The sequence below is a fragment of the Chionomys nivalis genome, chromosome 1, assembly GCF_950005125.1.
Source record: "Chionomys nivalis chromosome 1, mChiNiv1.1, whole genome shotgun sequence".
In the NCBI taxonomy this organism is placed as follows: Eukaryota; Metazoa; Chordata; class Mammalia; order Rodentia; family Cricetidae; genus Chionomys; species Chionomys nivalis.
The window spans coordinates 169,208,743-169,225,681 of record NC_080086.1 but is presented as its reverse complement, the minus strand read 5'-3'; the positions used below and the strand labels follow the sequence as shown (position 1 = coordinate 169,225,681).

At 41.9% G+C, this 16,939-nt stretch overlaps 1 protein-coding gene across 1 annotated transcript in view; it reads left to right on the top strand.

Annotated features, from left to right (window-relative positions):
* Positions 1 to 16,939, top strand: part of Exoc4 (exocyst complex component 4) — a 756,055-nt gene that overhangs the window by 683,155 nt on the left and 55,961 nt on the right. The window contains exons 15-16 of the mRNA XM_057763023.1: positions 5,542 to 5,683; positions 13,556 to 13,734. Coding sequence (XP_057619006.1) covers positions 5,542 to 5,683; positions 13,556 to 13,734 — 321 coding nt within the window. The remainder of the gene's footprint in view (positions 1 to 5,541; positions 5,684 to 13,555; positions 13,735 to 16,939) is intronic.

The following is a 16,939-nucleotide window of genomic DNA, read 5'->3' as shown; positions in this document are numbered from 1 at the left end:
TCAGTGGGTTGTAAGACTGGCCCAGGGCCAAAGGGAGCCTTAAGGCAATAGAACAAAAGAAGACTGAGGGAATTGCACTTTCTGGTGGAAGGGTGTCTTGAGGCCTCAGCTCTGCCATCCATGCTGAGGGCCTTCAAAGGAGAAAGTAGAGGGATTTCTGAGTTGAAGCTAAGTGGCTGGTATATTGTAAACAAGCAAGCATAGGAAAGAGCTGAAAGAGGAACGCTTGTGAACTGGTTGTGGTGTTAGGACCTACCATTTCAGAAGCTGGACACAGACCGGACTCACCAGCCAGCTGCTATCCTTTCATTCCAGGGCTTTGAGAGGGTGTGTATTTTCCTGATAGGGCAAGAAGTTTAGAGCCAGTGCCACTGCTGGCCAGTAGTTCCCAAATCAGGAAGAGGCAGAGCAGGGGAGAAAGGAGTGGCACCAGCATAGCCCTCTCTTTTTATCAGAAAAGCAGGAGTCTCTGAGGGGCGGCACAGAATTCTGCTGGAGGGCTTCCCAGACTGTGACACAGGGCCACTTCTTTCTGTAACCCCAGGGCTTCAAATAGTGTACATTTCATATGCTAGAGTGAAGGTGGGACATGAAATTGCCCTGTCCATTGTCTCAGCAAAAAGCACAAGGTTCATCTTCCTCCCATTAGACCAGTGGATTTAATAGAGGAAACCTCAGTAACGTCAGCATGAGGGTGAACTAGAGATCTTAAAAGAGACATACTTGTATATAGTCGTCACATTACAGATGATCAGATATCAACCTTTCCCCAGGCTAGAAACAGCTGCTCAGGGTGTATGTCTTAAAGAGGTGATCAATTGCTAACATTTTAAAAGTTCAGTACCCATGGGGCTGTGGCAGAATGAAGAGCAGCCTCTAAGACGGATATATAATCACTTAGTCTCTAGAAGGGTGTGTGCAGAGGTGTGTGTGCTGTGGTATGTGGTGAGTGGGTGGTTAAGGATGATGTGTGTAGATGTGGGGGTGTGGTGTAGTGTTTTGTGGTATGTGGGGGGCGGGGTTGTCCAGTAATCTCATTTCTTAACTATAAACAAAATCTATCAACACTGTCACTTGACATTTAAGAGCCAGTTAATTGTTCTGTGCTGCCTTTGCCATGCTCAGCATTTCTTTGCTCGGTATATTTCTTCTTATTTTAGAAAGCTTCGTAAACTTGAGGGAGCTCTCAGGAATTGACAAGCCAGCATTTCAGGGAAGCTGTAGACATAAGTTACCATGTTACTTTAATACCACGCCACAGCTTTGCTATACCGGACAGTCAGACACAGTGCACAGTTTCCGTTATTCCACACTACTCCTGCAATGCCCATTGCAAGCTTTACTTGGCAACTGAACCTGCCGTTTGTGCGTTCTATTGTGGGTTTTAGTTTTGTTGTATTTGTTTTTGTTTCTGATAGTTTGGGGAGTGGTCAGTTTTCACATGGTGAAGTTAATTGTTTGTATAATAAAAAAGGGAAATTTCTAGCTTTTTAATGGATTTTACCCAAAATATATTTGATAGTATTTGGTCAGTTATAGTGTTTGGGAGCTTGAGACCATGAGTACAATGTCAGAGTGATCTCTGCCTCTTCACATTGATGTGTATAGATAACTCTGTAGACCAGAGTTTGTATCACATCCAAAATGAATTCAGAGCCTTAAAAGCCCTAAAGTGCTTTGAAATATTCTAATAATGTCACTTAAAGTTGCTTTCATCTAGCCTGCCACATGAACCGTTGTGATGGCAGTGATGTTGCCTTGCCATAAAACAACATGAATAGCAGTAACATTTGAGGGGAAATGCAGTATTTTACAGCCACTCTCTGGCAGATCGAGTTTGTGAACAGCTAGGACAGTTCAGGGATTATTAGAATTTTAAATCTCCATGACTGCATTCTTCTCCTGACAGGTCGGTTCCTGTGAATAACATTCACTTGTCTATGCTCATGTGATACTGTTTTAATTTCTTAGGATGCGGATCTAAAAAACAACTTTAGCCTTAAAAGTTACGTGCCTGGATCACATGTCTGGCCCTCACCTGGGCTTGATAGTACAGGAAAAGACATAATCATAACAGACTTGACTTGGGCAGGTGGTGACTACTATCCTATAAAATGAGTTATTGATGTCTCTGGGTCCTATGGTGTGCTCCAAGCCCACAGATCTCTTCTGGAAAGATCCATATCCTCCAACAGGAAAAAGGCTTCTCTGCCAAAGAAGCAAAACTGTACAGACGACTAGAACTGAACTTTGACATGGATGGGATTGTTTCTGGCTGTAATTATTAAGATTTCACTTGAACAAATAAAAGATTAAGGAAGAATAACAACTGTTTATGTTTCTGACTTATATGAATAATGAGAAAACTTCATGTGCTAATATTGTATTTTTCCTATGTCAATCCATTTATCAGTATGTGACAAAGTTGTCCGTATTTTACACAAAAGACTAAGGCAGAACTATTTGAAGAGATTGGCTCTTGCTATATTGTAGCGAGAAGACAACGTACAGCAGTTGAGAGTCCAGAGAGCTAAAAGGTCTTGGCTAATGTGACCCAAGTTCTGTTGATGATCTCCAAGAAACTGTTGAGAAGCTCAAGTAAACAACACTTCCACTACCGCAGCTCAGTGTTTTCCTAAGGAATCTATTTAAGTGTTTTAATATTTTATTTAATATTAATATATACATGTAATTTTAGATCAAATCTATTGTCCAACTTTTCCCTTGTCCTCAACTTTTCCCTCCCAACTTCATGTACACTCTCCTTTCTTTTTAAGTTTTTTAATACCCTTCGTCCACTTAGTACTACCTGACATGCTAGGTGTAGGACCATGTACAGGAGGATGAGTAGCTGCTCAAAACCTTCATACTACCCACAGAAAGCTGGCTTTCCCTCCCCAACACCCATCAGATGCCAACAGCTCTTCAGAGAGAGGTGGAATTTCAGAGATGGTGGAATGGCGCCATCCATTCTAAAATTGTCTGACTTGAGCCTGTATGAGCCTTGTGCATACACAGTCCTAGCCACTGTGTTTATGTGTGCAGCTGTGCTGCATGTCCAGAAAACACTGTTCCTCTGCAGACGTCTACTCTCTCTGAGTCCTACAGTCCTTCCGTGCCTTCTTCCTCAGTGATCCTCAAACCTTTATAGAAAAGGATATGATTTAGATAACCCATTTAGACACTGCTTGGGCAATCGTTGATTCCCTGTTTCTGGAGTTAGTAGTGTCTCAGCAGATTCTGAGGCAGGCCTCAAGTCCAGGGATCCTTTTTCCAGAAGACCCAAGTTCTCTGGCATAGGGAAGGATTTTCAGACAGAGAAGCAATACTAGGATTTAGACCTGAGCACTCCGTAGACTCTGCATGTTGGCCAGTTGCGGGTCTTTGTATTAATTGCCAACTACTGCAAAAGGAAGCTTGTATGATAAGGGTTAAGCAGGAAATCGGTCTATGGATATAAAGATAAAAACTTAGGGATGCATAGTACTATGTTGATTTAGCACAAAAATAGTAGTAGGTTATCTTCTTATACCTTTGACTTAATGAGTCAAAGATTTTTGGTCCGGTTAATGGTACTAGGAATGAGGTCCATCTTGTAGGATGAGCTTTAAGTCCAAGCAGAAAGTAGTTGGTTATGCCCATGATAATCCTGCCACTATTACATTGTGCCATTATCTTGCCAGCCCAGCTATAAGGTTCACTGGGTGAGACCATTGATGACTTTTCTCATTTTATAGCATGCATAGGACCTTCTAACACTATAAACTCTAGCCAGTAGGGATGAAACTACCAGGTCATTATCAGCTCGAATTTTCCATGTCCTGTAACTAAGGTATACAGTGTCTTCAGCTGTATGGTCTTATCAAGTAACAATAGCAATAACAGTAGCCTGTAATGTTGGGGAACATGTATGAGATGTTATTGACCAACAAATCAAAAAGAGGTAACCAATACCTGGCACTGGCTTTTTATTTTATAGCCTGTAGTGTCTGAATGAAGCACTGACCTCTGTATCTAATTCCATGTAAACTTTGTGTGGGGTGTGTTGTGTAAGCTTCTATATTAATAGGTTTCTGTATGGTATTTTCAACAGACCTTAGAGTTATTCTTCCCCATACTCCCTTTTCCACCCTCATCTCCTACCTTAGTCCTCCTGCTCTGTTATTCCTCTTCCCACCTTCATATCACTCACATTCTATCGTCCTCTCCTTGAAATTCCCTTGACTTCTTGTTAGTTCCCCAGCTTCTATGGGTTCTCCAGGTTAAATATGCATACCTAAGATTCAAAGCTAACACCTGCATCTGAGCAGAAACGTGGCATTTGTCTTTCTGGATCTCAGTTTCCTCACTTAGAAGGATTATTTCCAACTCCATCCATTTACCTGTGAATTTTAAAATTTCATTTTCTTTAGGGCTGAATATCCCATTGTGTAATTAAGCACATTTTCATTATTTATCAATCCACTGATAGACAACAGTTTGATTCTGTTCCCTGGATTTTGCAAACATAGCAGCAATGAATATGGATGCCCAAGTATCTCTGTAGTTAAGATATGACATCCTTTGGAAAGTTAGCGAAATTAGCTATACCAGTATCCTTAAAAGCCCTTGTAGGGCCTGTCATTGCTCTAAGTTCCATGTGAGTTAAAGAGGCATACAGCCTCCACTCATCACCCAGACGGTACAAGTGTCACAGCCTCCACTCCTTGTAGACCTGTTAGTCTGTAATATTGATTCTGCAACCTTCATTTCAGGACTGATCTAGAACAGAGAGAATACTTGGTCAATAGACTTTGAGAATTATGAAACAAGTTAGTCCAGTCATTTGAAGAGTAATTCATTCTTTAGAATGGGGGAAATTTAGCCTGGAAAAGGAAAGACTTCACGGAAGCCAAAAGAGGTGTCTTCCATACTTAGTAGTTCTGCCATTTTTGAGAATGACTGCAGAGAGCTAAGCAGAAATTCTTGAAGTTAATGAAGACAGACCCAGGATTTTGATGCAGAATCAGCTGGCTCAGAGGTACCGATACTCTCTTCACAGGCACTGCCGTGAGTGTGCAGCTAGAAGCTGAACAGCAGCTTGAACAATGTACAGGAGACGCAGCCACAGGCCGCACAACTCTAGAGCTGCTTCTGTGACCACAGGCCGTACAACTCTAGAGCTGCTTCTGTGTCAGTAAACTGACTGAGGCAGGCGACTGTTTAAGGAAGAACACAGCAGGACAGGCATGCTGCTGCAGTAGCTAGAGATGCTTTCTATGCAGACCTGAAAACCTCAGTTTGATCCCTAAAACCCATGATGAAAGAAGAGAATGAACTCTCCGGAGTTTGCCTCTGACCACGACACACACTGCGACAACACAGACAGGTGCATCCGTACTCACACACAGCAGGAATAATAAGTAAGGTAAATTTTAAAGTAAAACCAGAGTCTAATGTATCTTAGACTTGTAATGCTGCCAAAGTAATAAAAAAAAAGCAGCATGAATAAATAATATACATTTTGGTGTTCAATAAAATGATCCCTTTTTCCTCTCCTAGTGCTGTCTCCTGCTCAAGAGAGCCATGTGAACATGGACCTTCCACCAGTGTCTGAGCAGATCATGCAGACACTGAGTGAACTTGCCAAGTCTTTCCAGGATATGGCTGACCGCTGCCTGCTCGTCTTACATCTGGAAGTGAGGTATGACCCAAGTAAGAACAGGACATTGTGGTGTCAGGGCCCTCCGTGACATAAGTCGGGTGCTGTCTCTGGATGCATGGCGTACCACCACAGTCTTCAGTTTTTGCTGTTGATTCTGTCCATGTCCTATGGTGAGCATGATGTTTAGCAGTATCCAATGTCCTTGCAGGATGTGAGCATATGCTGGACTGTGAGTGTGGAGACTCAAGGGTGGTGTGGCCTATGATGCAACCTGGATTTGCATGTGCACACCAACCGTGTAGGAGATCTGAAGGTCAGCTAGCTGGCTATTTTTGCAAAGCTTTGGTTTCCTCTTAAAGTGAAAATAGCAGTTTCTACCGTAGATGTTATGGAGAAATCTTGAGTCATTTGTGCCATATCTGTCACATACTAAAGTCAAAATGTGTGGACTTTATCATTGCTATTTTTGCACATGCCTCCCGTCAACAAACTTAAAACCCAGCTGAGGAGAATGAGGAAAAGAATGGTCCAAGAGAAGGGTTTCAAGGATGCCGTGTTCCTTCGCCTGCAGCAGGAAGACCCTGGCCATGTAGATGTGTGTAATAAAGTGAGAAACGAGAGGAAGAGGCAGAGCATCTTCGGCTGTCCTGTCGTTGTGGAACAGTTGAACGGATCTCTTCTCTGTACCAGGCAGTGCTCTAAACATTGGGATATAGCAACAAGCAAAATATTCCGGGTCCCCACACTTTCCAGTCACAGATAAGACAAAAAAGATACTTTCAGACAATCATAGCTGAAGTGATAAAATAATATGATGTGAGGCCAGCACGGTGGTTCAGAGGGTAAGCTACTTGCCACCACGTCTGAAGACCTGAGCGCTATCCTCAGTTCATATGGTGAAAGGAGAGACCTGACTCTCAAAAGCTATCTTCTGACCTCCACACTCGTTAGCTCATGGGTGTGCTCACACAAACAAATTAATAAATAAATATTTTAACTAATAATATCCTGACATTATTATTTAGATAACATAACTGCAAACGCAAGCCATGTAGGTCATATAAAGTTTCTCTAGATATTGAGTGTCCTTAATCCAGAAACTCAAATCTGGAACTGTTCTTCAGACTTAAGAGCATTTCAGAGGCTCGGCCAAATAAGTGTGAGCGCATGTTCTATAATTTAAAAACTTTTGATCCCAAATATTTTGGATAAGAGATACTCAAACAGTAGTTGCATTTGAAAATGTAGAGAGAAGCAGATAAAATGAATTATATTTTTTTTAAAGGGAGAGGGAGAGAGAGAGAGAGGCAGAGACCTGCTTGAGTCTTCAGAAGAAGAGTAGGGAATGGGAGGAGCTTCTCTCTCTCTCTCTCTCTCTCTCTCTCTCTCTCTCTCTCTCTCTCTCTCTCTTTCTCTCTTTCTCTCTCTCTTTGGTTTTTTGAGACAGAGTTTCTCTTGTAGACCAGGCTGGCCTCAAACTCACAGAGATCCGCCTGCCTCTGTCTTCCGAGTGCTGGGATTAAAAGGTGTGTGCCACCACCACCCGGCATGAATTATATTTTTAATGCTGGGGGGGGGTATTATTGTGTCAACATAGAAACAGTGAGCTACTTTTCATTCTCTGTGGTAAGCTTTGGCATAATCATAGCTTATCCTTAGAGTACATCATGGTGAGGACACTTTGTGGGATCAGTAGCTACATGTGGCAAACATGCAATGGAAAATGCAGTATATGGGTTAACCAAGAAGGAAGTTGCTTAGGCAGAGGACTGTGGCAGAGTGACCAAAATCATCCAAACAAAAACCTAGAGGAAGAAAATTCAGGCAGGGAGCAGCACTCAGAAACGTCCTGAGACGCAGTTAGTCCAGGCAAGTTGGAGGCACGGAGAAGAACCTATTACATTTGCAACCAGATGAATGAGGCAGGTGTAAAGGGTGGGTAGAGTAAGTAAGGTAAAGACAGGCTAGGGCCTGATCGTGGCAGTTGTAAGCCTGATACACTGGAGGTCTTGAAGACCAAGGGAACAGTTCCATTCATGTTCGAAGTGCTTTAGGAAGCTTCGGCGAGGCTTTGTATAGAGGACAGATGTTATTAATTGATATTTTTAAAAGACTGCTCTGGCTATTGTGTAGACATGGGACTTCATGGAAACCAGGGTGACCAGTTGAGACCAATTAGGAGCGTCAAAGTGACAAGGTGGAAATATGAAAGATGTAGACTTGAAACTTGCTGGAGTAGAAGTCCTAGAACTTACTGACAGATTAGGTTGGGTTCAGGATTTGGTGGCACTGAGAAAAAGACTCACAAAAACCCACCAGTTGAGAGCCTTAGAATTTGTGGCTGCAAAGTCTATGAATACCAGTAGGCAAATACTGAAGAGGGCAAGACAGGAGCATTATGAGTTTGAGAGCATCCTGTACTGTACCTTTGTCTGTGGCCACACCGCCCTGGGTGTGCCTAAAGTCATTTAACTGAAACAGGACAGACTGAAGGAACAGAAAGTTCGGGGTGTGGGTTAGAGGTTTCAGAAAGCAAGTACTCAGGTGTTCACTCTGAGGAGCTTTTCTGATATCTAGGTAGCAACACCAACTAGACCACTGCATATATACTTCTGAAAGCCCAGGATCAGGACGCCTGGCATGGCGTGTAGTGCATTTTCTTCTGTGTTTTTTTTTAACAATATTAAAGTTGAATAAATGTTTTCTTTTCATTTGAATTTTCTATAACGTCCATGTTTTAAAACTATAAAATGAGTTTGGTTCATAGTTAAGACTTTGGAATGTATTTAGATTCCAGTTAAAAGTTGGATGGCTTCAAGGCATGTTAATGGCACTTCCTTTTTATGTTCCTTGCTTTTGGCATTCTTCTGTTTCCCCCCAAGGAGCTACTTCTCCGTTGCTTGTTAGCACCCTGGGAGTAGAACAAAAGAAGGAGCCTGCAGGTTTGGAAGCTGTCGTGCTCAGCATTATTCCTGAGTTTATTTCTTGCATTAACTTGTCCAGAAATAAAGCAGCTCACTGTGTGTTTTCTGATTTGTTTTACGATAATTTTTAGATTTGTTTTCTATTTATTTTCAAGCTGATAATGAAATAAAGCAGACATTTTCTATGAATAGATAAATGCAGTAGACACAGAAGGAAAGAAGAAAAAACACGCAGTAATATTCTGAGGCTGCTGTTACCCCGGGTTGCAAAGCAAAACAAGAGAACAGCAAATTAATTACTCTCACAACTCCTAGAATTTATGCTATTGATTGTGCAGTCTCAGGACATGTTCCACATTCGGAATCACCGACTTGTGTGCAGTTAATTCCAGGCGGGATGTTTTCAGCACGTTTCAGTAAGATCTTAGAAATCCTTAACCCCTGTCCTGTCTTTTTTTTTTTTATTGTTTGTACTTCTTAGCAATACTATTCTTACAATGCCAGGCATGTTTTGTCAACTTTATAAGAAATCACACAGTTGTAATATTCATTTCCATGCCTCCTTTAATATTAATTTTAAAACAGGAAAGGGTAATTTCAGCCTGAGTTTTAGTGCTCTAGATACAGAATTATTTTTCCTTTACTTTGAGACCACTAAGTTCATTTTTTTATTTCTTCCTATAACCTGGTTCCCACATTCAGTTTGTTTTCTATGAATGTATCTCCATTTTGTCTTTATTCTTAATGTGTGGTTCACAAAACAGACTTCTCCGTTTATGGCTGAGATGGCACTCTGTTCTGGCCTGTCACATTGCCAGTAGAGGTGGGGAACAGTGGTGAGGTTAGAAAAGGAACAAAACAGATGCCGTGCCAGTCATCACGTTGGTAGGGTATTGGTGTTATACCAGAACAAGCTGTCAGATGCTATGGGACCCAGAGTGCAAGGTTGTGGAAGAAACCACTCATTCTTCTGGTGTGTCTTGTGTGTTGTTATAAATAGTCCCAGAAATTGAGCCAGTCATGATGCCTGTATGATTTCTTCTTAAGAATGAGCTGACTTTAAACCAAACCCAGATATAAAAAAATAAGCTCAGTTCTCCTAAACAAAATGTGTTCTTGAAAGTCAATGAGTTGGTTTATACATAGCATTTTCACATGATAGTCCACTTGCAAGTCAACCACACGTGTCTGCAAGTACAGGGGTGTACTGGTCACTTCTCTGTCGGTGCGATGAAAGGTCGTGGCCAAAAGCAACCTAAGGAAGAGTTCATTTCAGCTTACAGCTCCAGTCATGCATGGCAGCAGGAGCAGACAACAGAGAGTTCATATTCCACCTACACATAGGAAACAGAAAGAGAAAAGCGGTACATGGAGGCTATAAACCCTCGAGGCCCACCCCCAGTAATAAACTTTCTCCATCCAGGCTCCACCCCCTAAAGATTCCATAAACTCCCCAAATAGCACCACCAACTGGAGATCAAATATTCAAATTCACAAGCCTGTGAGGGACATTGCTCACCAAACCACTACAGAGAGAGTGTGGCCAACCTCATCCTCATTCTGATAATTCACTAATACTTATTTTATCCCTAGCCTATCGTAAAAGAGAATCACAACTGAGGCCCTGTCCAGGAGCTGGCATGTTGAAAAGTGATACTCTCTCTGGCATTTTATAACCGCAGAAACTCTGCAATAGGAACCAAAGAAAAATGAAAGCTATGTAAAATATATGAATGGGTTGGCCCAGCAAAGCTCCAGAAGAACTTCAAATGCCAGACTCTGTCTTACTCCCAGAATATCTTTATAACCATAGCCCATATTTTTCTTTAACACTGTTAAAAAGGTTCTCAAATCCGGCAGGTTCTGTGTTGAAGAACCCATCCAGACAGCATTTGACATTTACCCATGTCCTTGTAGGTCACATTTAACCACCATGCACTGTCTTTCCATAGTTTGAGGCAGAAGGCAGATGACACCCCCACACACAAGAAATGAAAGACATGGTGAGACCATTAAAAATTGTTGAGTTTTTTTTTCATCTTTGAACTTTAGAAAAAGAAAATTAAGTTGTCATTTGAATCCACAATGCCAAAAATGTCACCTTTATCAGCTGATTTCCCTTAGCATCAGGAGGGCTCTAAGTGGGTTCAACAGCAACTGCCTGTCACCGTTGGGATCCTGAGTGTGCACTGTGTGAAAACCACCCATCCTGCTGTGCAATCAGCAGTGTTTGCAGAAACCGTAATGCCAAAGTCAGACGAAGGTCAGCAGTGCCACACCAGAACCCAGAGGAAAATAAAACCTTAGTGAATCTGATCCTCACCACTGACAGTTCTTTCTGACCATTTGGGGAAAATAAAGTAGTGCCGTGACAGTGGTTGTCCCTCCTCTCCGGCTGCTGCCTTAGGCCCTCACGAGCACTGACCTCCAGTGTATCGGAGTCTTCAGAAGCCCATCTCTTCTTTGCTTGCTCTCCGTGTTCCACCATCAGTCTACCCTTTCTTTGTGCCAAAGCTAGTATTTGATTTTATCATTTTACTGCTTAAAGTTCTTTTGGGGCTGGAGAAAGGGCTTATTGATTATTAGTAGGTACAAAGGACCCAGGTTCAGTTCCCAGCACCCATATCAGGTAACACATCCGGCATCTTTGGACACCTGCATTCATGTGCATATACCCATACAAGGACAATCATACACATATTTAAATTTTTTTAATTCTTAATTACTCTGTAAAGTTCTCTTAAGGTTCCCTAAACCTCCTTGCATAAAATCCACATTCCTTTAATGGCCTCTGAAGCCTAGGATGACATTTTACCACCCATGTCTCTTAAGCTCTTGTCACATCTCTCTCCTGTGCTCTGTATGGAACAAAAACGAACTTCTCACTATTGGTCAGGGCCATTGCCCGTGTCCAACTTCATGTTTTTTAGCATGATTCCTACTGTGAGTGACTGTGCTACCATAACTTTAAGCCTACCTTAAAGTTTCTTTAGTGTAGGTGGTTGTATTTCAGCTAATGCTACTTCATTTTAATTTTTGCAAGGTAGTGATTAATTTCTCTAGTCAAGAGTCCTACTCCCAAGTGGGTCATCTTTGATTACATCAGAAAGACCACATTGGAGAGGGGCTGTGACCCGAGCCATTAGTTGAATCTTCATCAAAACTGTTCTCTTTGCCAATTAACTCAGGAATGGCAGATTGGGCTTTTTAATGGTGGCGTTGCTTATTAGCAGCTGTGAGAATAAGCACATATCAGTAAAAGATGAGCTGCAGTCATATTATATTTCAATTTCCTTAAAAGAAAACTCCTAGGGATATTTCTTGAGCCTGGGAAGATTGCTCACTGATATGAGCCCTTGTATAAACATGAGAACTTGATTTTAATCCCCAGAACCCATGTAAGGTAAAAAGTCAGATGTAGCTATGAATACCTATAACCCTAGCGATGGGGGCAGAGGGTAAAGATAGGTTGATCCTTGGATCTTGCTGACTGGTCATTAGAGCCAAACAGTCTCCAGTTCACTGAGAGACCTTGTCTCGGGATAATAAAGTAGAGAGCAGTAGAAGACTCGCAGTGGCTTTTTCTCGGCTGTTTTCTGTTGTCAGCTTGCACAACCTAGTGTCACCGCATATCTTGCTTGCTAATTGATGTAGAAGGACTCAGCCCACTGTTGGAAGTGCTACAACAACATAGATGGGTAGAAAGAACTACATGAAATCCAACGTTGTTGCTCTTTAGAAATATGGAAATTAAAATCACTATGAGGTACTATAATTCATCTGCATGACCAAACAAAAAACAAACAACAAAAACATTCTTTTTAACTGGCACACTGAGTGCTTATTAAGATACAAATGACTAGAATAGTCATGTGTTGCTAGTAGGGGGCACAGCTCATTAATACAGGAGTTTGTTGCTTCCAAAGCTGGAGGTGCCTTTAGCCTCTGACTCAGTGAAGCCAACTTCTAAGTAATTACTCAGAAGAATAAAAATTTATGTTTACATAAAGCTGGAAGCACTTTAAGGAAAAATGGATTATTTCAGCTCACCATTTGAAGGGATATAGACTGTCAGGAACAGGAAGGCATGGTAACAAGAACAGTTCCAGGTATTAGCATAGTCTCTAGCAGATTTTTTTTTTTGATTTGTTTATTGACTTTTTTGTTTTGTTTTGTTTTGGTTTGATTTTGGATTTTCAAGACAGGTTTCTCTGTTTAGTCCTTGCTGTCCTGGAACTCACTTTGTAGACCAGGCTGACCTTGAACTCATAGATCCACCTGCCTCTGCCTTCCAAGTGCTGGAATTAAAGGCGTGCACCACCAATGACTTAGTCACATGATAAATTAGCAATGATTAACATAAAACTAGTGACATAACAATTTTTACTGTGTGCTTTCTTCACATCAGACTCTTTGTTATATGCTTTGCATGGCCCTTTGAGTCAGAAGTTATTATTGTGCCTAGTTCAGGGGAAACTAAGGCATAGAAAGACTCCGGTATATTCCCTAAAGTTACACAGCTAATAAGTGTCAAAACTGGGAAACAAAAATCAGTGGTCTCCACAAAAGCATAGCATTGAGGATGGAAATTCAACCTCTCATTGTCATCATAACAACATCTGTTGAAAGATACCTCTGGCTCTGTTACTGTACACCCAGTCTTGGCATTGAAAGAATTTCAGAAGTCATCTACTGCTTATCAAGAGTGTATGTATTAAATGAACAAACCTCATAGATGCCTGCTTGCTTCAAATCTCTCGAAATGGGAGGCAGGAAGGAGGCGGAAATTTTTTCAATAAAGAAACAAATCTCTCAACTGTATAGCTAAGATAGCATTTTGGTTTAAAAAAAAAAAAAACCTGCTGGGAATCTAGATGAAATGCACAAGGCCACAGCCGCTTCAGATAGTTTGGTACTCTTTCCTAAGCAGACCCTTGTCTTCATGGGGAAATTTTCATTTTAATTTGCTCTCCCCTTTCTCTTTCAGAGTTCATTGTTTCCACTATCTCATCCCTTTGGCCAAGGAGGGGAACTATGCCATTGTTGCCAATGTGGAAAGTATGGATTATGACCCTCTGGTGGTCAAGCTCAACAAAGACATCAGTGCCATGGAAGAGGCCATGAGCGCCAGCCTTCAGCAGCACAAGTTCCAGTATATCTTTGAAGGTCCGAGCTTGCCCCTTGTGTCTAGGAGCGGGAGGGAAGATGGTGTTCCTGCAATGCTGGATTATAAACGGTCAAACTGTATAAGGAAAAGTTGTTTGCTAGTGTGTTTAGATTGGAAGTGCTGCACCCAGCTTCATGTATGAGTCAGTAGATAGTGGTGCCACCTGCTCCTGGCCGTTAGACGATTTTTTTTTTCTTTTTTGGGGGGGTTTTCGAGACAGGGTTTCTCTGTAGCTTTGGAGCCTGTCCTGGAACTAGCTCTTGTAGACCAGGCTGGCCTCGATCTCCCAGAGATCCGCCTGCCTCTGCCTCCCGAGTGCTGGGATTAAAGGCGTGCGCCACCACCGCCAGGCCCGTTAGACGATTTTTATCTAAGATAATGCAGACATCTTTCCTCTGCCTGCCTGGACATGTGTGCCACCGAGATTTGGGCAGATGCGTAGAAGGATCCACAGATTGACTTGAGAGGAGCTCCTTTAAAGCAAGAAAGCAAGGAGAGAAAAAGCAAAGGTTCACACATATGTAGACAGTGAGGAGAATCTTTCTTTGGTCACTTGTATCTGGCAGAGAAGTTTTTCTCACAGAATGCATTACTCCTGAAGTGAACAGACTCCTCGCTCTGTAGTAACTTAAGGCAGCTGTTTGCATCGGTGCCTTCTAACAATTGCCACCATCAGGAAAGCTGGGGTAGCAATATTATCTGGAGATATTTGCCTTTAAAAACCATATGGTGCAAGCCAAATAATTCTCGGTGCTATAGTCTACCATAGGACCTTTCCTCTATAATACAGTATCCAAAATAATTAAGCTAGACAGAGAAGAGGCTTATTTTCCTATTTATGGTCCATTGCTCTTAGGTGATTTAGAGTAAATAAGGAGGCCAGAAAGCAGGGGCCAGGAGCTAAAGGCAGAACTACTGACCTTGAGGCCAGTGTGGGGAATAAAGAGACCAAGATCTCACAGTACCCCCGACTAGGCCTCAATCCTGAAGGTCCTGACTCTTCCTAAGAATGCCCACAAGAACCAGACCCTTGCCACAGACCCTCTGGTACACAGTCCTCCAAAGTCTCCTGCAGGGTTTTCATTTGTTTTGTTTTTCTAAGCATGGGCCTGGGTATTAGAAGCTGCCAGTGTCTTCACACAAGATAGGACTTTAAGGTACATTGTCAGAGCTGAAGGGATAGCTGTTCTTCCAGAGGTCCTTAGTTCAATTCCCATCACTCACATGGTAGCTCACAACATCTGAACTGTAATCCCATGGGATTCAGTGTCCTCTTCTGGTGTACAAATGTACATGCAGACAAAACATCCATTTACATAAAGTATGTATAGATAAATCTTTGAAAAGAAAAAGATCATTGTCTATAGACTATGACAAGCTGCAGACTACAAGATGTTGATGCATGGCCATTGCTGGCTTTATGAGAACATTGTACCACAGAAGTTTTACAATCCTTGCCCCAGAATAGGTGAATCCTGTTGTACCATGGAAATTTTAAAGTGGAACCATGGAGATGGAAATGTGTTCTGAAGGAGATTGTACCCCAGAATGCAAGTAGTTATAACATGAGCCACTGGCTAGCCTTGGGACACTGGACTCGAAGTTACCTATAGAATCAAGACAGCTGCCGGGCGGTGGTGGCGCATGCCTTTAATCCCAGCACTCGGGAGGCAGAGGCAGGCGGATCTCTGTGAGTTCGAGACCAGCCTGGTCTACAAGAGCTAGTTCCAGGACAGGCTCCAAAGCCACAGAGAAACCCTGTCTCGAAAAAACAAAACAAAACAAAACAAAACAGAATCAAGACAGCTTCAAGACTCTGTGTGTCCTTCGGAGTTTGTCACTGTTCCCTGTCACTGTCCTCTGTCACTGTTCCCTGTCACTGTTCCCTGTCACTGTCCTCTGTCACTGTTCCCTTGCCACACAGAGCTTTCTCTTTGCTCCTGGTGTGATTCTTCCAAGCCCTATAACGCCACAGGTCTTACTCATGTGTTTGCATTTATTTAATGATATTTTAGGTTATTAATATTTTTATACTTTAAACAAATCAGACCCACACCCTCATCATGTACACTTTCATCACACCGTATTATACCATGACAGAGGAAAACTTAACTTGGAAAGACTTCAAGCTTAAATGGCCGGCCTATGCTATGCTCCTTTGCTCCTTTCCTTTGAGCCCAGTTCTTTTTCTTCACTGTAATAGCACAAACAAGTCTGTGGTCTTGAAGAGATACTGGGTGCAAATAGCCAAAGCAAGAGAGAAGGCCTTATCTTTGGCCTCTTCTGCTTTGACCTCAGTCAAAGAGGAACTCCTTGTGAAGCTAGAGGAAGCCATTGAACCTGAGCTGTGTACTGCTCACTGATCTGAGTCTAGTTGCTATGAAGGGACTCAGGCTCTAGGAAAGAAAGATAACAATAATAGTGTGCTACCTGGGGTGGTTCTTAAGTTCTGTAGAAAACACCCTGCTAGAGGCCAACTCTGCAGAAATGGAACCATCTGAATGAAAAAACATTTAAAATTAAATCCACTTTTGAAAGGTACTTACATATAACTATTTTATGTAATATTGAACAATCCATTATTCCTCAGTCTATATATTCCTATCCAAAGGAGTCCTGGGGCTAGAAAGATGGCTCAGCCACTAACGGCTAGATTCACAACCAGAAAGGCAAAGGAGTCCTTTTAGTTTATTGATGTCTTCAGATACCCTCTGCCAAATTTCATAGACTATAAGGCAGTCCTTAAGGGCTGGAAATTTGGCTCAGTTGGTAGAATATTTGGCCTAGTATACACAAAAAACCTTAGATCAATGCCTAGCATATATAAACCTACCCAGCATGCTAACACATGCATGTAATCCCAGCATTTGAGAACCTCTCTCTCTCTCTTTCTCTCTCTCTCCATATATATACATACATATGTATGTATATGCCAAACAAACAAAGCAAGATAATAGGACAGTCCTTCAAATGTAAGAACAAACCATTTACAGGACCCCAGAGCTATCTGTAAATGTCTCTTGCGAATTTAACAGTGAACTCACAATCTGTTTTTCCTAAATGCTCTGTTTCTGTCTGTTACTGTGTTACATATTCACCCTATTGCCAATGCTGAAATCTATTAGCATTGTTGCCAGGAGCCCATATTTTATTGATTGATTCTTTTTTTTTTTTTTTGGTTTTTTCGAGACAGGGTTTCTCTGT